At 37.0% G+C, this 24335-nt stretch overlaps 1 protein-coding gene across 2 annotated transcripts in view; it reads right to left on the bottom strand.

Annotated features, from left to right (window-relative positions):
• Window positions 1–543: 543 nt before the first annotated feature.
• fibcd1b (fibrinogen C domain containing 1b) overlaps window positions 544–24335 on the bottom strand; it is a 240568-nt gene continuing 216776 nt past the window's right edge. For both annotated transcript variants that reach the window (XM_049475223.1, XM_022667860.2), the window contains 2 exons: window positions 14260–14439; window positions 544–1933 (listed from right to left, as the gene is read on the bottom strand). In XM_049475223.1, coding sequence (XP_049331180.1) covers window positions 1665–1933; window positions 14260–14439 — 449 coding nt within the window. In that variant the 3' untranslated portion in view covers window positions 544–1664. The remainder of the gene's footprint in view (window positions 1934–14259; window positions 14440–24335) is intronic.

Raw genomic sequence — 24335 nt, 5'->3', positions numbered from 1 at the left:
AGATAGGGCTGAAGACAAGTATAAAGAGATGGCTAAAGCATACTAACTGCACTAATCAATTCTTTTTAAACAAGAAGAAGGCAGCCGAGTCTGTTGGCTGTAATATGTTTTCCCGTCATCAGTGCTAACATCAAGGCTCGACGGCCTGAGGTCAGACACGAGCCCAGGTTAAGTGGTGGGGTGTAGAAGGTCGGGGGTTCCAGAAGAGGTTGGCGCTCCTTCAAGTGTCTACTGTTTGCAGAGTCAATTAGCAGGTGAAGCACCTTAATACATGTTGAATTATTAATACTCACACACACACAAACACCATCTGCGACAGCGGAGTTCTGGCTCATGATCAGTTGGTTCTGGTGATCACACAAACCAGCCAATATGTTCGGTAATGGCCTGTCAAATGAATCAACCCATCCCTCTTTTGATAAACTCGGGCGGCGGTGCCTCGGTCTCCCTTTTGTCTGGCGCTTTCTCTTCCCAGATCTTTCACTATCATCTTTTCTTCCAGTCTCCTTTCTCTTTGTGCCCTTTTTCTTCACCATTTATCCATTCTCTTTCTCAAACTGTAGTCTGCTCTGGCGCACAGTCCCCAGAAGAATAGTGGTGTGAAGATCTCTGTCGCTCAAAGCTGTTACCCAACTTGCCATCGTGTAGTGATCTTTGTGCTTTAGTGCTTTAGAGACAACGCTGATTTTTTTTCCTCTTTCATCTTCTCCCTTATTTGTGTCCCCTATCCATCCTATTTTGTCATCAATGTGTCTCTATATCTCTATGTCTTTATTTCTTTCTCTCTCTCATTCCAACACTTTATGCCTCTATGTGTCTATTTGTTATTTCAAATATGTACCATATTTTACTGGGAAATAAAAAAGGAATTGACAATTGCTCTGCATGTTCTTGCATTCTTTAGCAGTCACCAGTCTAATTTCGAATTTTGCCATTGTTTGTGTTTGGTCAGAAAAATCATAAGACTGGTGAATCTGGTGGTCCACAGGTTAATGGCGCCTGGTGCATTGTGTGTGGGGATTCCATCATTAAAGTATAAACATTATTTTTTGGAAATAATGTTCTTGTTTTTCACATTTCCTGTGACAAATCAAGGTTTCTTGTCATATCCAGAGGTGTTCATTTTTGTATCTTGCGTATAATTTGGACTTTACTTTTCATTTGTGGCCCAAAATAATCAGAAAAAAAACAAAAGAACCCAAATGTAACAAACAGTGCCTCTCATCTTCTTCTACTTCTTCTTCTTCCACAAGCATTTATCCCAAGAATTTGCTATTGGTTTTGCTCAAGTCTCTGGTAGTCTTCTACTGTCAAAATTTTCTACTCTTTCCCAGTCTTGATCCCCTTACACTTGTTACCAATGGTGTCTCTCAAATTGCTCAACCAATGAATTGATTAAATGGAGCACTTTTACAAGGTTGGTGGAGATTCACATATGCATACAACTGTGACTTTTCAATCGAGGCCCAAAAGAATAAGCAAAAGAACCAAAAATATGTGACCAACAACATCTCTTTTACCCCCCCACCAACCAAGCAAAATGTCACCGTCACTGATAGTGGTGGCTAACGGCAGTTTCTTGTACATTTTCAATGCAGATTTTTTCTACAGTTTTCTATTACAACCCCGCACTCTTGATCGTCACACACTCCTCCTCGATGTCATCACTTGCTCTCTCTTTCTTCCCGCGTGGGCCGTATCTTCATTTCAGTGAACTTTAGCGAGTACTGCCAGCCGGTCCAAGATGACCACTCGATGCCGTCAGCGTAGGACGTGTGCTGACCGCGCAGGTACTGGCCGTTCAGGTTGGAGGTGTGGCAGTTGCGGTACCACCAGGCCCCGTGGTAGAATGAAGCGCAGTTATTCTCCGAGTGGTCGTTGTCTCTGTCCTTGGTGGTGAACTTCATGCCATTGTGTTTCAGCAGGGAGTCACCTAGTGATGGGATGATGAGCAGGCACACACACACACACACACAAATGCACACAAAGCAGAAAGAGCAGAAAGAGAGGGAAAAGAAAGAAAATTCCATTAAACAACCAAGATGCTGACTCGCAATCTTTGTGCACATCTTCATGTAACTCACAGATGCTATGCCAAGCTTTATATATGAATCTGCACCACCCACCACAATATACTGTATCTACAGAGTTCATTCCAAGTGTTGGGTTTGCATTTGGTAGCTGTTCATAAGAAGGATGTTGAATCAATGTTCATTCTTCCATTACTCATGGCATTGAAACAACGTTGACCTTTATTTATTTGTTGACATCGATTTTAGGTTGATTTAACATTGATTCAGAGTTATATTTTAATATGTATGGTTTGTATTAAAATTTACTTTACAGTAAATACGTACTGTATATATTGTTTGTTTTCTATTCCTATAGCCAGTATTTTGGTCTTGCAGTGTGGAAATGGACATTTAAACAATAATCAATAATAGTAATATTATTTTTTGAGGGAAGCACCTTTTGCCTAACATTAACCAAAGCCTATTAGGCAATGCAAAATAATGGTTGTTTTAATGTTTATTGTCCATCATCAACCCTAAAAGATATAATTAAACCGATAAAAAATAAAGTTTATTCAGTGTTCTTTGCTATCAGGGAAGCCTCTTTATAACAAGTAATATGTTGTGGTGTTATGCTAGTTAGCCTTCTAGCACTTAGCCTTCTAGGGTTAGTCTTCTAGCAGTTAGCCTGTTAGCAGTTAACCTTCTAGCGGTTATCTCATAGTGGTTAGTCTTCTAGCAGTTAGCCTGTCAACAGTTAGCCTTCTAGTGGTTATCTCGTAGTGGTTAGTCTTCTAGCAGTTAGCCTTTAAGTGGTTACCCTTTAGGTGGTCAGTCTCCTGGCAGTTAGCCCTTCTAATGGTTAGGTCATAGTGGTTCATCATTTAGCAGTTAGCATGTCAGCATATAGCGTCCTATTGGTTAGCACATAGTGGTTAGTCTTCTAGCGGTTAGCCTGTTAGAAGTTAGCCTTTTAGTGGTTAGCTTGTAGTGGTTAGTCTTCTAGCAGTTAGCCTGTTAGCAATTAGCCTCTTAGTGCTTAGCTCATAGTGGTTAGTCTTCTAGCGGTTAGTCTGTGAGCAATTAGCCTTTTCGTGCTTAGCTCATAGTGGTTAGTCTTCTAGCAGTTAGTCTGTTAGCAATTAGCCTTTTAGTGGTTAGCCTATTAGCATTTAATTAGATATCATTAACATTAATTAAGACTTTACTCTTTAGAAACAAGCTTTTATCATCAGTACTCAGGTTATTTATTTGGGAACAGCTGTACTTCTGATATTAGCGTGTCTGTACTACAGGCTAGCTTAGCAAGTGAACTTCAGAGCCCAACACTACAGGTAAAATTATAATTTCTGCATTTTGTCCATCCAGTCACTCTGTTATTCTCGTCTAAATGTTTCAGTCAGAGTTTCAGTCAGTCAACATATTGAATGTTGTATTTAATTTTTTTTTTCAGTTTTAAAATAACTGAGTATTTGATGGTATTTTAGCCAGTTAAACACATTAAAACACAGTATGGTATGAAAAAAAGTAGATACCGCACAAAACCTATGGTCATGCTATTTTATTTATTTTATTTCATGTTGTATAACTACATAATTATATAGCAAAAATAGTTTATTAATCATAATCAATGCATTGTGATACTGATTTTCTATAATATCACCCTGCACTAAAAAAAACAGCTCTTACTCTATTTTGTTTTACAAACAATAACAAAAAGGCATTGTGTACACTGTGGTACTCATATTTAATCTCAGTCTTCAGTCTTGAGACAGAAATTGTGTTTTAGCTGTAACAAAACATCGGTATTGAATACTGAATATAAAGAACACATTCAAACAGATTAAAGCAGTTTTTGTATGCAAGTCTAAAGTACAATCTATCTACACTCACACTGATTAACAGCATTGGATCTGATTAGATCTGTTTTTCTCTGCATTTTGTCTTGAAATTGTATGAAAACACACAACCACAAACACACACACACACACTCTATCTATCCAACATGTATTTGCCCTTATCAGCTTTCAGCAAGAGCGCCATTTTATCTCATTTCAAAGTGATTAATGGATGTTGACTTTTATCAATAATGTAAATGGAGAAGCAGAGATGAGAGAAGGCGAGAAGTCGTCGCCTCCTTTAACTGCTCTCTTCTGCCGACTTAAAAAAGGAGGGATGAATCATTTTGTTGAGGATTTTATCAAAGATAGGATTGACCTTTTTATCTTTTCATACAAGCTTTTGAAATCACCTCCCAAACCTCGCTTGCTTTAACACACACACACACACACACACACACACACACACACACACACACATACGCACACACGCACACAAGCACATAATGAGATGAGCTAAAGTGCCTTGCAGGTAATACAGGCGGGAGCTTAACGATGTGGTGCCTTAACGAAGCCGCTGAATAACGAAGCGCTTCAAAAGCCAACAGAGTTGAACTAGGTGGGAACAGCCAAGAGATGATCAGCAATCAATTAAATAAAGTCAATCAGAGAGAGCTTCTGTAACTAATGCCAGTATGCATTACAAAAAGGCCATTTATTGTTTTAGTTTGTTTAATATTTGTTTATATATTGTGAGAATTTCACACCAGCAATCAGCAATGAAAATATAGAATAGTGAAAAATAAATATGTATTGTATATCTTATTTGTATACAATCATAATTACTAATATTTTATTTGAGGGAAGCATCTTTTGCCTAACCTTAACCAATGCCTATTCGGCAATGCAAAATAAAGATTGTTTTAAGGTTTTGTCCATCATCAACCTTAAACGATAAAATGCACCAAAAAAATAATGTTTATTTAATGTTCTTTGCTATCAGGGAAGCCCTGTTTATAACATGTAATGCTAGTAAGCCTTCTAGCACTTAGCCTTCTGGTGGTTAGCCTTCTAGCAGTTAGCCTGTTAGCAGTTAGCCTTCTAGTGGTTAGCTCATAGTAGTTAGTCTTCTGGCAGTTAGCCTGTTAGCAGTTAGCTTTCCAGTGGTTAGCTCATAGAAGTTAGTCTTCTGGCAGTTAGCCTGTTAGCATTTAGTTAGTTACCATTAACATTAACTAAGACTTCATCAGCAATCAGCAATCAATTAAATAAAGTGAATCAGAGAGAGCCTGCTTGAACCTTGTGTATCTAATGTCAGTATGCATTACAAAAAATATATATTATTTGTTTTAGTTTGTCTTATATTTGTTTATTTTGTCATTGTGAGAATTTCACACCAGCAACCGGCAATAAAAATGAACCTCTATCAAGTACTGTTGGTCTATTTGTCACAGAATTGTGCAAAAGAAAGATTATGTTTCCTAATACATTCATCCTCAAAAAAAAATGCACCCAGAAGAAATCAACACACAGAAAAGAAACTTGGTGTGTATTCATTAGCGATATGAAATTAATTCATTTATATCACAGTGTTTCGATACACTGATTCAAAATCTGTATAAAAAAAACAGAAAAAAGTAAAAAACTAAGAAAGTGAAAGCAGCTGATTTGAGATCAGAATGTTTTGTCCCCATTAGTGATGGGCGATATGGCTCTAAAATAATATCACGATATTTCAGGGTAATTTTGCGATAACGATATACTTGGCGATATAGGAGAACTAAAATAATTCATTCATTTCAGGAATATAGTATAATAGCATAACAGTATAATCATAATGTGGCAAAATAAATAATATAGAATAAAATAATATAATGCAGCAAATAATATTGCAGAATAATTAGTGCATGCATATAAACTGCAAACTAAAACAATTATACAATAAATACACCTAAAGCTTCACAGTAAATAATAGACTACTTTTAAGACAGAACAGCCCTATTATCAAGATATGGATTTTTAATATCACGATATTTATGTCACGATATATTGTATACGATATAATATTGCCCACCCTTAGTCCCCATATGTTTCTAAAAAAATATATAACCACACCTCCATACACCTAAAAATAGATGCAAAACTCTGTGAGTGTTTTTTATTTTTTTGTGAAAAAAATTGCTTTATTATTTATTGCTCAATATTTGTCCAACTATTAGATTTTGTGAAAATGAAGGATCTCGAAAATGACCTACTGAAGGTTGGTCTTTAAGACAAATAGGTGAAGTGTCTCTGATTGCCCACTAGATTTTAATGTGGTGGACGATGATTTGAACATCTAACGAGATCGAATCTTTTTCCAAATCAATTGGTTTATTTGATCTGATTTCTCAAAAGCCCCACTTTTGCCATCACTAGTCATCATTAGCCAGATCTTCATGGAGTGACAGCAGGTCATTTTCAGTGATGACTCCATCATCAACAGTTTGTTGTGACATGTCACATTTCCAGAAGGCCAGGTCTCATGGTGTAGGGTTAGTTTTGGACTTACAGGCCATCTTTACAGGACATTCATTTGGTCTTTTATAAATGCACACTCTGCTGTGCTACTCCATCAGGACAATGCTTGTCCACATAGTGCTGTCATCTCAAGACTCTACTCCTGCTGCAAAATCTACAGGAACTGTGTGAGAATATTCAAGCTGCATGGGCTGGATTTCAACCTCTACAACCTCTCCACAATGCTGAGATATCTGGCATGTTGCGTTACACAAGAATATCATACTACTTCTGTATCTGTAGCTCCTGGTAACCTTTATCTTTCTTCTGAATAGCATAGCATTGCAATCCAACACATCCTTCTGGGTGCAACTATTTTTTGCAATGTATAAAATTAATGTATTTGTGTAGGAGAGAATAAGGAACACGCTAATGCAAGGTAAGATAGCATTTTTTCTAGCTCTAAGTTAAACATGCCTCATGCATCTTCTTCTCCTCATATTCCCATGATAGCATCATATTAATTACAGTCATGGCACTGGAGAACAATGGAATTCAACCTCAGCATTTAACCCATCCATTTAACCGTGGCAGTAAACACACACCCAGAGCAGCGGGCAGCCGCCTCAGCATGAGGGAGCAACTGGGGATTAGCTGCTTTGCTTAAAGGCACCTCAGTCTTGAATGTAAGGAAAAGGAAACGGTAATCTCTGTTTCTTTACTCCACACCTTAACCTCCTGTCAGTACAGGGGACTGAACTTTTTGATCCCCAGCTGCCCTGATGGAAAGATATTTTTTTCTTATTCATTTTTTAAATATTTCACTAGATTCTGTTTGTTTGCTTTGCATATATACAGTACATTAATTTGCATTTGATCTGGTTCCCTCAGAAAATTGTCAAGCTTTGTCAAACTCCCACCCATAACTTAAATGCTTCACTACGCTCCTGCCTATGCAGTCTTCTAAAAGCTAAAGCTGTTTTCACATACTAACGCTAAAAACATTCAGAGTTGACCTTTCACACATGTAGTGTACAGCCAGAGATTTAGTTTGTCAGACATGTTCACAGTACAGGAAGTGTTCCAGATGGTTAAACAAGGGGCAGCACCTGTGTAGTGCATTCAGGAGGCACGGCATGTCCCACAGTGAATTCTGTGGAAAATAACCCGCTCTATTCACACATGGGCTCAGTCCAACATTTGAGTTTGAACTGATGTCCTCTACAGATGATTTGGACTTTTGTGTTCACACATACAAACAGGGGCGTAGCAGCAAATTCGGGGCCCTGTACACTCTCAGTGACAGTGGGCCCCTATCCATGCCAGTACACAAGGAACGTGAGCAAAAATTTTCATGGGCCCCTCTCTCTACTTGGGCCCTGGGTGGTCAGGTCCACTTTTCCCCCCACTACCACGCCCATGCATACAAATCTCTGAGGATTGTTTTTCCGTCAGGACAACGCTCAGGTGTGAATGAAGGAACACCAGATCAACATACCTGTCAAGTCTCCCATTTTGGCCGGGAAACTACCGTAATTTACTCCTCTTTCCCTCCGCACTCCCGTATTAGTATTTTCCCGTAAATTTCCCGTATAATATTAAAATTTAAAAAATGTTACTATTAAGGAGACAGGCCACTGGCCGCTGTGTGTTTCTTAACCAATCGTGGTGCCGGTTCAAAGAAAAAAGTCACCCAAAAGCAGTGTGTAAGACTGGTGTAGAGCATCCAACAGCGAATGAAAGCTGTGATTAAAATTTCGGTTATTTCACAAAATATTGATGTCTAAATGAAAGTGACCTTGTTTTCTTCGCATTACTTGAGGTCTGAAAGGTCTCCGTCTTTTTCATTATTTTTACCATTTCTCATTCTCTGCAAATACATGATCTAAATGTGAACATTTTTATTTGGAATTTGGGAAAAATGTTGGCCGTAGTTTATAGAATAAAACAACACTGTTCATTTTACTCAAACCTTTACCTATAAATAGTAAAATCTAAAGAAACTGATCATTTTGAAGTGGTATATTATGTATTTAGCTCAAATATAAGGTTATTTATAGTCATTTTAGACCTGTTCACCTTCAGTGTTAAGTAGAAATCATATGCTATTTATTCCCAATAAAAATTATTTCCGAGACCACAATTGCATGTATGTATAGGTATTACAGCTTACGGGAATATAAACAGTTGTTTCTATATGAACTGTATGTGTTATCAGTATTATCCATGCACACTGGGTTGGGTAACTGCCTGCTCTACTTATGGTATATGGTGGTAAGTGGTGCCGATATGTAGGTTAAAAAGCATAGAGCTGCATTAAATCAATTGCTTTAGCATTGATTTAACAGACTTTTAGTGTCTGTTTCAACTAGACCTTCCAATCCATCCCAGTTAATTGACCCCGCCTTTATTTTACGGTTAAAATTGCAATGTAATATAAGTTCACAACAACAAGCAATTTTCTAACTTGTATTTTATTACTGTATTTTATACATAGGGCCACTATTAATAACAATATGTAATATATAACCTTTTATTTAAATGCTTACATTGTTAAGGGTGTAGTGATTGTGTTTTTATGACCAAAAATACACTTTTTTTAAAAATGAGTTGTGTTTTCCCAAGCACTTTCCAAACACATCTACATTCTATAAATTGGGTCAGATGAACAAATACATATTTAGACAGTCTTGTACTGATGCTCTCATGATGTTCATAAAATGTCACTTAGGAACTTTATGAGTTAAAGTAAAGGACAGATTTCAATAGTTTTAGCTTTTTGTCCTAGTGATATTTAATATTAGCAAATACAACCGGTGTAAATATAAAAATCACTTTTTAAATTATAATTTTATTTATTGAAGGAAAAACAATACTCAAACCAATCTAGCTCTGTGTGAAAAAGTTTTTGCCCCTTAAACCAAATAACTTGGTTGTGCAACAACTGCAGTCAAGCTTTGCTGATAACTGCCATTGAGTCTTTCACATCTCTGTGGAGGAATTTTGTTCCACTCTTCTTTACAGAATTGTTTTCTTTCAGCCACATTGGAAAGTTTTCGAACATGAACAGGCTTTTTAAGATCATGCCACATCGTTTTAATCAGAGCTGCACTTGTTTGTGTGCTTTGGATTATTGTCCTGCTGCAGAACAGATGGCCAGACTTTCTTCTTCAGGATTTTCTAGTAAACCGCAGAATTCCCGGTTCCATCTATTATAGCAAGTTATTCAGACCCTGAAGCAGCAAAGCAGCCCCAGACCATCACACTACCACCACCATGTTTTACGTTCAGTATGATGTCCTTTTTTTCTGAAATGATGTGTTAGTTTTATACCAGATGTAACAGATGTAACACACCTTCCAAAAGGTTTCACCCAAAGTTCTGGGGATCATCAAGATGTTTGTTGGTAAATGTGAGATGGGCCGTTGTGTTCTTTTGATCAGCAGTGTTTGATTCTGGAACTCTCCCATGGAGACCATTTTCACCCTCTCTTTCTTATTATTGAATCACTAACACTAACATTAACTGATGCAAGTGAGACCGGCAGTTCTTGATATATTGTTCTGGGTTCTTTTGTGACCTCATCTATGAGCTCTCCATGCCCTTTTTTGGAATTATTTCTGTCGGCCGGCTACTCCTGGGAAGGTTCACCAGTGTTTCATATTTTCTCCATTTGTAAATAATAGATCTTACTGTGGTTCGCTGGAGTGCCAAAGCCTTAAAATGACTTTGCAACCTTTTCCAGACTGATAGATGATCAATGACTTTCCAGTGTTGTCTCATCTGTTTTTAAATTTCTTCAGATCAGGGCATAATGTGTTGCTTTTTGTGACCTTTAATTGCTTCATGTTGTCAGACAGTGATTCTTGATTCTACAGGTCTGGCAGTAATCAGGTCTGGTTGTGGTTAGTAGTGAAATTGAAAAAAAGTGTGATTAATCACAGTTCATTTATAGGGGGCAAATACCTTTTCACAAAGGGCTAGACTGGTTTGAATAGTTTTTTTTTCTCTTAATAAATGGAGTCATCATTAAAAATAATGATTTTTTAAAATATTTATTCAGGTTATATTTGTCTGATATTAAAGTTTGCTTGATAATCTGAAAATGTAGGCATAACAAAAATGCAAAACAAATCTAATAATAAATCTGTAAGAAGGCAAATACTTCTTCATGCCACTGTATGTCACCATGGGTTAATGTGCCTTTATTATTATACATGTTTTAAGCATATCCCAGCTTAAAAGGCCCAGGGTAGAGCACATGGTATTGCACAAGGGTTTAATAGTGGCAGCTGTTAAACCTGAGTACTGAACCCACAAAGCTGTCATCAGTGCCAGAGTTTTCTAACGACTGAATCACCACTACCACTGTGTTTAGTAATATCTGACTAGTATTCCAATAATACATAATTAACAATTAACAGCATAATTATGGCTTAAAATAAAAGAGAATTATCATTAAAAGTGAGTCATATCCTTTTGAAACAGAGATTTAAGAAGAAAAGTAGTGATAATAAAACTTTTTGAGCTGCATTATGTGAAATTGCATTGGTTGTCCTACATTTCTCTCTTTTCCAGTCTTATAAAATAAAGTGAAAAGACTTTCGGTAACTACGACCCTGTAAACACAATAAACAGGGCTGAGTAAAAAGTGGAACACTGTGTTCCACAAGAGGGAAAATAGATGTGTGTATGTGTGTGTGTGCGTGTGTGAGTAAGAAAGGCTGCTTATCAGAGAGGTAAATGTCAGGTGGAATAATCTATTAGCCCTCCGCTCTAAGGCGAACAGAATTTCATCTGAAGCATTAAAGGCAGCCCGTATATATAAAATAAACAATGGAACAAGGTGAAATCAAAAATACATGTCAGTCTAGATTACAGGAATATGATCAGTCAAGTCATCCATGTGCTTAAAGTGTGCCCATGTATTATGTATCAGGAATTGGCCACATTCTGGATATGATCACATACAGGGCTTGGACAATGAAACTGAAACACCTTTCATTTTAGTGTGGGAATCCAGCAGGATTAACTGTGGACGCAAGAGGAAGCTGTCTGAAAGGGATGTTCGGGTGCTAACCCGGATTTTATACAAATAACATAAAACCACGGCTGCTCAAATCACGGCAGAATTCAATGTGCACCTCAACTCTCCTGTTTCCACCAGAACTGTCTGTCAGGACAATAAATTATTGTGGTCTAAAACCAGGTGTTTCAGTTTCATTGACCAACCCCTGTATGTTGAAAGAAAGGCCACACACATGACACCAAAGGTTACCATAACTTTCATCAAAAAAACAAAAATAAGCAAGTTATTGCAGTTATTAATATGTTTGTTCCTGCTTAATTCATCCTTACTTACTGATGAGTTCATCCTTAATGAATCCCTTAATTAATGTCATGTCATGTACCCTTATTATAAAGTGTTACCGAATAATCCCTGTGTTTAAACTGGACATCTGTTTTGTGTGTGTGTGTGTGTGTGTGTGTGTGTATCTGGTCCTAAAAATTCTGGAGTGGAAGAGCTGATCTAGGATCAGACCACTGATCTTTTAAGTCAGAAAATGTCCCAGAGCAGCGCTTTCTTAAATTCAAACACTGAACAGTTTGTTTTGGTTTCCTGACAAAGCTAATCCTCACTTCTCTGTTTTCTTTTCTTGGCTATTTCTTCTTTCTACAGCCCCAAACTTCCTCTATCCTTCTACTGTTCTCATAGTTCTTCGCTCCTCCTCTCTTACTTTCTCTGCTCCTTGTCCTTACATAACATACACTGTTTGTATTCCTTGAGGGGAATAAATGATAAACAACATGCTAATGGATCATGCTAACTGGTTCCTGCTAGCTTTTGTTCATGGTTACAGATCATTAGCACATGTGGGCTAGGGATTTCAACCTGCTTTTTTTTCCTCTTCAGACACCTCCATCTTTTTTCCTTACTTTCACTTTTATTCCAACCGTTTTTATCCTCCATTTCCATGCTAGCCGTCAAGCCACTCCTCCCTCTTTACTTTGTGCTCCCAGAAGGCTTCGCTAAATTGGTTCTTTGTCATGAGGACACAGTTGTTTATGCTCCAGGTCAACGGCAGTAATTAATTGGGAGTCATTTAATCTCTTGGTGTATGCGTAAGTGTGTGTGTGTGAGTGTGTGTGTGTGTGTGTTTGATAGGAGAGACCTAGCACGGCATTATACATGACCCTTCGCAGAACCTTAGTAGACTCTATAATATTAGCAACTCGTGCAGTTTTTTTTTAATTTAGACTGTGGTTCAAGTTTACTTCCACGAGAAGGTGAAAGTATTAAAAAATGGTAACTTAAGCTCTATTCATTTTACATGGGAAGGTGATGTAATGTAACTATTCCAGAGTTTCTCTTTGATTAAAGTCCCGTCTCAATGCACAATGTTAGTCATTTCATAAACTGTGCAATCCTGCAGCATTAAAGACTCCTGTGAAGATTTTTGTTAAAACTGAACTATTAAAAGCACCTTAGATTATATTAATCCTGTTTAAATTATTGTATACAAAAATTCTCTCACATTCTGTGCAAAATAGGTTTTTCACGTTTTCATTTCTCCAGTATGGAGGCACTTTAGCTTTATTGTGCATTGCACAGAATTACAGATAATTATGTGCTATATGTTTCAATGTTTATTTGTCATTTTAACAACATATTAAAACATTTCATTCCTTACAATTCTTATGGTAAGTCCTAGGTATCCAGGTAACTGGATATTTTTGTTTAGCTGATTACTCTTGGTGAGAGCAGTGCATAAATCGAGGTGCCACTCCCATATCATTCATTCATTGTGATATTTCCTAATTCATTTTACATGTAATCCAATTAGGACAGGATTCATTTTACATGTAATCTGTTAGGACAGGATTCATTTTACATGTAATGTTGGAGAAATATAATTCTACTGCAGGACGTCTGTATGCATTGTGTATGTCAAACACGATGCGCACAGATGTCCTGCAGTAAAATGATATTACTCCAACATTACATGTAAAATGAATCCTGCCCCAAGATGTTAGTAGTAAGTAGATGTTAATAGTGGTGTCTGTAGGTGTTTTGCATTGTTTTTTTTTTTTTTTTTTTCAAAGTATTTGAAGGCAGACATAAGACTTGTGTTTGTATGAATTGAAAGCTTGTTGTTGGAAGACTTTCTTTAATTTAGAAAATTTTAATCTGTTCAATATTTATGATGCATTGCCTTTCTTGTGTTGTTAAATTGACTAAATTTAAAATTCATAGGTTATTTATTTTTACTGTCAGAACATAATTTAGAATTAGAGGAAGAATAGGAAGGTCTTTCCCGTTTTATTGTTATATTATGGTCTAAATGTTAGATAGTTGGGCTTGAGAATGGAATACCCTAGACTGGCAGGAAATGAACAGCTCCACCTAAAAATGATGAGTTTCTTTGATTGTACCAAATTGAAAACCTCTGGAATATAATGAAAGGGGAGATGGATGATCACAAGCCATCAAACCAAGCTGAACTGCTTGAATTTGTGCACCAGGAGTGACATAAACTTATCCAAAAGCAGTGTGAAAGACGGGTGGAGGGGAACATGCCAAGATGCATGAAAACTGTGAATAAAAACAAGGGTTATTCCACCAAATATTGATTTCTGAACTCTTCTTAAAACTTTATGAATATGAACTTATTTTCTTTGCATTATTTGAGGTCTGTAAGCTCTGCATATTTTGTGTTATTTCAGCCTATTTCAGCCTATACCTATAAATAGCAAAATCAGAGAAACTGATTCAGAAACTGAAGTGCTCTCTTCATTTTTTTCCAGAGCTGTATATGGGGGTGAGGGATTCACCAAGGCATCAAAGCTGGTATCAGTTTTCTGCCTTTAGCATTGACTCAACACTAGCATGTGTATATTATATACAGTACCTGCAGTGCCAGTGTAGTCACCAATGGTGAGAGGGTAGCCGTCGTCTTCAGGGTCCACTGAGAATAGTCCAACTCCAAACATTCCATACTGTGCAAACGCTGTACTGTTCTCAAAATCCTCCAGATCTATCCTCAGCTCGTAGTTACCCTGGATAGACAAGGCATGGATCTGCCTTAAACCTGAAGAGAGAGAGAAAGAGAAAGAGAGAGAGACATAAGTAATAGAAGGCTACTGAAATACAGAGAGAGAGAGAAAGAGAGAGAGAGAGAGAGACTGCAAACACAAGCAGAATTTTAAAGTCATCAAAAACCTGTTATAGGTGACATCAAAAGCTGCACTTAAACCCAACAAAAAAAAAAGCACAACTGGAGCCGATTTTTTTCCTGTGCACTTCGTCACAGAGAAAAGAAGAATGGCACGAATTTCCTGAGGAGATTTTACAACAGCACCTGAGAGGTAAATCCTCTTCTCAGAATTTTTAAGACCTTTCTTTTCTCCCGCTGTTTAAGTGGCTGATGGACAGAAATCACGTAGTCCTTGGCGTTTTGGTCATTAGGCACAGGCAAGGCTGTCAGGAACCGTTTTTTAAGCTTTATTAGCCTCGATTTGCAGGCGACTGTGCCTGGATCTGCCGTAACACTGAGCTGTCACAGGTGCTGGCTTTTGTGGAGCTTTTTTGCTTCGGTACACAAATGACATACCAATGAAATGACTGAGTGCAATTGTTTCCCTACTGATTTCATCAGAATCCAGTTAAAGTCTAGGATTTGGCTTAACATATACATTTACACAATTTTCCACTTACCCCAAATGTAGTTGCTAAAACATATCACTAGATAAGAAAGTAGTAAAAGATAATCAGAAGTCAGAATTCTGCCTGTTTTATGGGTAAAAGCTAGCCTGTCTCTTATATAACTTCATATAGGACCATTGGAAGTCTGCAATGAATTCTGTTCATTTGTATAGGTAAAGCTAGGCTGTTTTTTATATATATATATATATATATATATATATATATATATATATATATATATATATATATATATATATATATATATATATATATATACTCTTATCAGATAATTGGAGGTCTGAATTCTGTCCGTTTTCATATGTAAAGCTAGGCTGGTTCCTTTTTAACTTCATTGTTTATATATTGTTTATATGTTTTATGTTTTATTATGTTTATATGTGACTTCATCTCAGGTCAGATCACAGAAAACACATTTGCAAGTGACCAAAAATGTCTTGAAAACATCCAACACCAATACTATGTATTATATACTATCCAATGTACAATATACTGTACTGTAATGTCCTGCCAGCCTTTTTATATAACCCTAGATAAGTACACAGTTGGCTGTATGGAGAACAATGCAAAATGCAGCGTCTGCTACCTCGACTTTAATTTCATAGACAGTAAACACAGACAGTATGAACCCAATATATGTTACGTTTTATTTTTGCCTGTGTTTTGTTTTGTTTTGTCGTGCCCTCTTTGCTAAATTACCTTCTTTTTTTACTCTGGTTTCTGACTCTTTTGTCTACAACTGTCCCTTTTGGACAGTGTTTTTGGCTCTGAGGTTTTGGTTAGACCTGTCTGTGGTTTTTACCTTTGCTTGTACTTTGACTACGTTTTTTGGTTCAGACCTGTTTGTTAAAGTGACTCCGAATGTTTATTCCATCTTACTCCAGTCTATGGTGTCAGAATGAGTTAATTAGAGCCAGCCATAGTACATTGTATGAGATGAATTTAACGCAGGTCTTTACTGCAAAGACATCAACATCAAAAATTTTGTTCACAACTGTTTATGTGAATGTTGATTAAATAATGGTATAATACTGGTGTTTTCACTATGTCTGCTTCTAGTTTGTCCATGCAGTTTTCAACAAGACAATGCAAAATCACTATGCTGCATGCATTACAAAGGCAGGACTGTGGAAGAAGAGGGTATAGTCCTGGGGCCTCATGTACTAAGACTTGCGTGGACTTTCTACTAAAATGTTCCCTACGCTCAGACTTGAAAGTTCCGTACGCACAAAAAAATCCGGATTTATCAAACCGTGCGTAGGCAAAATCACACGTACTTTCTCTTAGTACATCACAATCAACTTGAAATCAAGCGCAAGTGCACGAAAACATTACACCTGCCATGACTCCTCCCTCAATTACGCAGAGTATAATAATAATAATAATAATAATAATATTATGGATAATAAATGCTTTCACTTAAATGCTTTAAATGAGTTGCTTACCAAGAAGCCACACGTCACACACTCAGCTTGTCTTCTTATCCTCTTATGCTCTTGGAAATCTAAAACGGCTTATAAGCCAGTCATCATCATGGGCCAAAAAACATAATGGTCACGGAATATGCACTCATTAAATTTGGCCATTAGCAATATTTTCCAATAATGCCAACGCTGCCATCTCCAACAACTCCAGCGCAAACTTTTATGCATGTTTATATAATCTCGGCTAAGTGGAAACACGTTAAACGATTATTTCTGTAAGCCAATGAAATTGTCTGATTAATTTACTTTATTTTACCCAATAATGCTTACTACAATGTGTGCATAAAGGATATCTTAATAGTTGTAATTTCAATGCATCGCCTCTAAGTGTCGCCATATGACAAAAACACAATACCTACGTACAAAAAAAACATGCGTACGCCCGAAACAAAAGTGCCGTGGGGGAACGCACTTTCTCACGTTCAAGTCAAATTTAGTACATCTGACCGTGAGCGTGAAATATGGCGTACACTTTGTTTTTTGCGTACGCACCTTTAGTACATGAGGCCCCTGATCTGTCCACAGTAGAAAGTTTGTGGAGAATTTTGAATAAAAAATACGATAATGACTGCATACTGTATTTTAAATGTTTTGCAGGCCTAAAGTGCAGGGATTGATTGATCTACTTGATTTATCAACTTTAATTTGATTTTAACAAATTAAATTAAGTTGACCAGACAAAACATGCAATATCTTGTGCTCATACTGTCTGCAATCGAAAACAAATCAAAGGAAATGTAAGAAGACTGATTTGGAGTTGTGTTCTGTGTGAAACAAAGTTTAAATTGAATTTTTAATTGGAAATTAAAACAGGGCACCAAAAGATATTACAAGATATTAGTTGTAAAGGTGTTAAACAGGGTGGTACCACTTTAAAATAAGACTACCTTTATAAAGGGTTTATAAATGGTTTACAGTTTATTAATGGTTACTAATTAGGTTGTAAATGCCTAAAAAATCATTAATAATCAGTTATAACACATAATTAGAAAGGACAACAATATAGATGGCTGTGGGTTCACTATTTGGCAAACAGGTCATTGTTGCCCTTTCTACGTATGAGTTATAACTGATTATTAATAATTTATTAGGTATTTACAACCTAATTAGTAACCATTAATAAACAAATTGTAAACCATTTATAAACCCTTTGTAAAGGTAGTCTTATTTTAAAGTGGTACCAACAGGGTGCAGGGTTTAAGAGCTATTTTATGAGGCTATTTTTTAAAACTGAAGTAGCCTACAATAATGATGCTCACAATCACTCAGATTCCACTCTAATCCATATCACTATATACTGTAATTTCACCATACCCAGATACACAATTTCCACAATATCCAGAACAGGAGGAAATGAGACTGTCAGCTTATAGACCTCAGCGAACTGTTCTCCAATCAAGGCCATGTTAAGTGTAAACATGCATTCATTTCATCGTAAAAACACTTGAAAAACATTGGGTTATGAGGGAGGGGGTGCTGCTACTCCACCCATCTTAATATTCACAGCACAAGCACGGCTGAAAGATTCATCGCTGACGAGGACGTATTAAATTTGCATGGAGGGATATGAGGGCATCGGGGACATCCCATTCTGTTCACGATTTGCCGTATCCAGCACTTTGACTCCAAATCAGCGCCGCAACCCGGAGCCACCTGACAGGAAATGATGTGTCCTCTCGTAGGATATGCTTGTTTTCCTCGTTTGGGCCCACTGACTTGTTTTCACACACACACACACACACACACACACACAAACACACACACACACTCATACAGAGATCTGAACTTTCGAGTATGTGTGTGTGTGTGTGTATGTGTGAGAGGGAGCATACTGAGTGTGACGGGTGATTCAAAGCTAATCCAAGGACAAACATTTCATGCTATTGTTTTGATATGGTGCTGTTGACTTTCTGGCTAAGCTAACAAGCACACCAGCTGAAGCGCACGTACAGACTGTAACACACCGAGGCCTGCCAGCATGAACACACTTCATTAGAGCTTTCACATCAAGCACTATGAGCAAACATCAATAAAGCCAAGAAACTGACGGAGAGACCCATGCTGGCCTAATCAGCACGCACCCCCCCCCCCACACACACACACAAACACACCTGAACAACATACAAGAACTTGGAAACTTGAAAAATAACACAAGACACCATGAGTAAGGCAGCAATGAATAAGAGCAAAGCACACACAACTGGTTGGTGGGCAATTTTACAATAAAGCAGGGTCAAAAACATGGGTTAAAAAAGTGACCCGGGTGAGTTTTAGTTCTCTACGTTCTATGTCTTTGCAATAAATTAATGGAATCATTCAGTATTCAAGATATTTCTTAATAAACATGTTATGGATTATAGTACATGAAAAGGCTGCTTCCCTTCAGCCAGCATATTATCGTATTAAATAGGAAAATGATTTAATCACAGAGTTACTAAACTGCAGTTTGACTTTTATTTTCACTTTAATTTCAGCCAGCATAAAGTCATATTTTGTAATAAACACAATGGTAACTTGTTCTTATGGCCTAAAGCACAGCGATCAGTCAGACAACCCTTTATATTTAAAATATAACTGCATACTCAACGGAAGGTACAGTTAAAAGATTAGCATGTGTGTGTGTGTGTGTGTGTGTATGCGCTCGCACACTTGCACATTTGTGTTAGATGTACAGTGATAAATAAATGACATCTATGACATATTATTGATATCCAGGATGGCTAAATTTTATTATATTAAAGCTGTATATAAAGGAGGTGCAGTTGACTGCAGAAAAAAAAAAAAACAACAACACATAAATCCCAGCTACATTATAGAATATCATTTCCTACGCCATTCCCCCAGCACTGATTAAACTAAACTGATCTGGACTGATCTGAACGTTTCTGTTTCTCATCATAAATAATATCAGGATTACATAAGAAACACTCCTGGCAGATGCCAGTTATGAAACTGAGTTGCAGCAGGTTCAACGTCTTAAATAAACTTGTCAGGATTGTCTAACTTGGCACTGTTTCTGAACACTGTGCCTTCAATATGAAGAAGATCACGTTGCCAGATCTTGATAATGATCTTGATAATGAGCGATATCTTTCCAATTAAGGATACTTTATTATTTAAAATGAGAATGGGGAAATGTGCCAGAGATCTGAGACCAGGATGAATGATTCTGATATTAATGCTAAGAAAACTAGAGTTACTGTTATTTTGCTATAGCAGAAGTAACTGCATATTGAATAATATAGCTAGTCAAATAATTAGCTAATAACATATAATAACATGTAATTACATAGGCAGCTATATTACAGAATTACTATATAGCTAATCATGTGCTACATAAATATAAAGTGTATTATATGCATTCTATGAATAAATATGAAATATTTATAAAATAAAAATTACTCCTAATCAGTGTTGAAGATCAGGATCCTAATTGGAACATTGTGCACTAGACGTATTCTCATTTTGGCATCTGGGTGGCAACTTGGCTCAGCCAGTTGACCCACAACATGTTTATAAGAGACCTTTCTAAGAAAGTGATCAATGAGTGGAAGCACAAGGTAGGGTAGAAGCAGAAGTATAAGTTAGGGGTTTCCAATATAGTGGCCAAAGTGTAGAAGTAAAAATATGTTTCTAATAATGTGGCCACTGAGTGGAACTACAATGTAGGGTTTTCTAATAATGTGGCCACTAAGTGGAACTACAATGTAGGGTTTGCAAATAATGTGGCCGTTGAGTGGAACTACAATGTAGAGTTTTCTAATAATGTGGCCACTAAGTGGAACTACAATGTAGGGTTTTCTAATAATGTGGCCACTAAGTGGAACTACAATGTAGAGTTTTCTAATAATGTGGCCACTAAGTGGAACTACAATGTAGGGTTTGCAAATAATGTGGCCACTGAGTGGAACTACAATGTAGAGTTTTCTAATAATGTGGCCACTAAGTGGAACTACAATGTAGAGTTTTCTAATAATGTGGCCACTAAGTGGAACTACAATGTAGGGTTTGCAAATAATGTGGCCACTGAGTGGAACTACAATGTAGAGTTTTCTAATAATGTGGCCACTGAGTGGAACTACAATGTAGAGTTTTCTAATAATGTGGCCACTGAGTGGAACTACGATGTAGGGTTTTCTAATAATGTGGCCGTTGAGTGGAACTACAATGTAGAGTTTTCTAATAATGTGGCCACTAAGTGGAACTACAATGTAGAGTGTTCTAATAATGTGGCCACTAACTGGAACTACAATATAGAGTTTTCTAATAATGTGGCCACTAAGTGGAACTACAATGTAGGGTTTTCTAATAATGTGGCCACTGAGTGGAACTACAATGTAGGGTTTTCTAATATTGTGGCCACTAACTGGAACTACAATGTAGAGTTTTCTAATAATGTGGGCACTAACTGGAACTACAATGTAGGGTTTTCTAATAATGTGGCCACTAACTGGAACTACAATGTAGGGTTTTCTAATAATGTGGCCACTAACTGGAAGTACAATGTAGGGTTTTCTAATAATGTGGCCACTGAGTGGAACTACAATGTAGAGTTTTCTAATAATGTGGCCACTGAGTGGAACTACAATGTAGAGTTTTCTAATAATGTGGCCACTAAGTGGAACTACAATGTAGAGTTTTCTAATAATGTGGCCACTAACTGGAACTACAATGTAGGGTTTTCTAATAATGTGGCCACTAACTGGAACTACAATGTAGAGTTTTCTAATAATGTGGCCACTAACTGGAACTACAATGTAGGGTTTTCTAATAATGTGGCCACTAAGTGGAACTACAATGTAGAGTTTTCTAATAATGTGGCCACTAACTGGAACTACAATGTAGGGTTTTCTAATAATGTGGCCACTAACTGGAACTACAATGTAGGGTTTTCTAATAATGTGGCCACTAACTGGAACTACAATGTAGAGTTTTCTAATAATGTGGCCACTAAGTGGAACTACAATGAAGGATTTCCTAATAATGTGGCCACTAAGTGGAACTACAATGTAGAGTTTTCTAATAATGTGGCCACTAACTGGAACTACAATGTAGGGTTTTCTAATAATGTGGCCACTGAGTGGAACTACAATGTAGAGTTTTCTAATAATGTGGCCACTGAGTGGAACTACAATGTACGGTTTTCTAATAATGTGGCCGTTGAGTGGAACTACAATGTAGGGTTTTCTAATAATGTGGCCGTTGAGTGGAACTACAATGTAGGGTTTTCTAATAATGTGGCCTCTAACTGGAACTACAATGTAGAGTTTTCTAATAATGTGGCCACTAACTGGAACTACAATGTAGAGTTTTCTAATAATGTGGCCACTAACTGGAACTACAATGTAGGGTTTTCTAATAATGTGGCCTGTCAGCGGAAACCCAATATAAGGGTTTCTAAATAAAGTTGTTTGAGGATGAGATAAAGTATAAAGTATTTTTTTTAATAAAGCCATTGATTGGAAACACGGTATAGGGTTTTCTGATAAAGTGGTCAAAGTGTGGAAGCAAATTGCTGTTTCTAATAATATGGCCACTGGATGGAAGCACTAGGCAGTAGTTTCCAATTGAGGGGTCAGTGAGTGCAAGTACAGGATCAGAAAATGGAATCAGTGGAAGTATAAGCTAGGTGTAGAAGTGCAAATCTGTTTTTAATAATGTGGCCACTGAGTTGAAGCACAAGGTAGGGGTTTCTAATAATGTGGCCAGTCAGTGGAAGCACAATATAAGTGTTTTTAAATAAAGTCTTTGCTCTATAAAATAAAGTATGCATTTTTAGTATATAGCCAATGATTGAAAACACAATATAGGGTTTTCTGTTAAAGTGACCAAAGTGTAGAAGCAATTGCCTGTTTCTAATAATGTGGCCACTAAAAGGAAGCACAAGGTAGGGGTTTCCAATAATGTGGCCAGTCAGTGGAAGCACAATATAAGAGTTTCTAAATAAAGTTACGTGCTGTATAAGATAAAGTATGATTTTTTAGTAAATAGCCAATGATTGAAAACAAAATATAGGGTTTTCTGATAAAGTGACCAAACTGTAGAAACAAATGGCTGTTTCTAATAATGTGGCCACTAAATGGAAGCACTAGGTAGCGGTTTCCAATCAAGGGGCCAATGAATGCTAATACAAAGTATAAGTGTCAGAAAATGACCAATCAGTGGAGGTATAAGCTAGGTGCTTCTTATAAAGTGGCCAGTGATTGGATGACAGTGTAGGGTTTTCTGATAAGGTGATAGTGAATAGTAGAAGTAAAAAGCTGTTTCTAATAATGTGGCCACTGAGTGGAAGCACACGGTAGGGGTTTCCAATAATGTGGCCAGTCAATGGAGGCACAATATAAGCGTTTCTAAATAAAGTTTCTTGCAGTATGAGATAAAGTATAACGTATGGGTTTTTAAAATGTAGCCAATGATTGGAAGCACAATACAGGGTTTTATGATAAAGTGGCCGAAACAAAGAAGTAAACAGCTGTTTCTAATAAAGTGCCAATTAAGTGAAAGCACAAGGTAGAGGTTTCCAATAATGTGGCCAGTCAGTGGAAGCACAATATAAGAGTTTCTAAATAAAGTTACGTGCTGTATAAGATAAAGTATGATTTTTTAGTAAATAGCCAATGATTGAAAACAAAATATAGGGTTTTCTGATAAAGTGACCAAAGTGTAGAAACAAATGGCTGTTTCTAATAATGTGGCCACTAAAAGGAAGCACTACGTAGGGGTCAATGAATGCAAATACAAAGTATTAGTGTCAGAAAATAAGTGGAGGTATAAACTAGGTGCATCTTATAAAGTGGCCAGTGATTGGATGACAGTGTAGGGTTTTCTGATAAAGTGGGTGGAAGAACAAGGTAGGTAAATAACTCGACTGTATGCTGAACTATAGCTTTATATTTTACACGCTACTGAGAGAAAGCTGCAGCAGCTCTCAGCCCGAATTTCCATATCTCTAATTCTGACTTAATTAAAGCCCTTGAGAATCTCCCTGAGGCTCGTTTTGAATAATTAAACATAGAGGGATGTGTATTCTTCTATCTATCTATTTTTTCCTTTTTTTCCAGAGATAGGACTGCACCTCTGTGTCTAAGATTCAGACACTCAGGTGTGCCCCAATTTTAATTAAGCACGATTGTTAAATCTTTTAAAAGTGAGGACTAAGCAGCATTTTGGTTTGAATTATCATACTGATTGCTCACTTAGCTGGTGAGAAGTCGGTGTGTATGTTTGAGCATGTGTGTCTGAGTGTGTGTGTGTGTGAGTGTGTTTGAGCATGTGTGTGTGTTTCAGTTGCTCCTTTGGGAGAACATTATTTTCTCCTTGATAAATTTTAACTAAAGCTGAGAAAAAATAAGAAGTAGAACTTTTATTACCCTAAAGATATTTGAAAGGTTTGTAATTGTAAAATAATTGCTATGGGTAGCCACAAAGTTTAAACACTGTGATATTTGGTGTCACAGAGTACACAGAAGTTCAATTATTTTTAGATTGATTTCTTTACAATCTTGGGGGTTTGGAGGGTTACTTAAAAAAAAAAAGTTTTTTTTTCTTCAAATTACAAATTACTTGCTAATGTAATCTGGATCTCCTGTGTGGCTCAGCTGTCTAAGCTTTGGCTCTGTCACTAAGAAAAGCTACGATCTAAGGCCCAAGCCTAAAGCTGCATCTATCACCCCGAAGAGACAGCAAGGCCAATTGTGCTCTCTCGGACTCCGGCTGCTGATGGCAAAGAGCATGACCAACATTCCTCCCATCATAGTTGCAGCACCTTGCAGCATCATTG

Source organism: Astyanax mexicanus, chromosome 1 (assembly GCF_023375975.1).
Source record: "Astyanax mexicanus isolate ESR-SI-001 chromosome 1, AstMex3_surface, whole genome shotgun sequence".
NCBI classification, from domain to species: domain Eukaryota; kingdom Metazoa; phylum Chordata; class Actinopteri; order Characiformes; family Acestrorhamphidae; genus Astyanax; species Astyanax mexicanus.
Note: the sequence above shows the minus strand (reverse complement) of the source record. Positions and strands in the feature narration are given on the sequence as shown.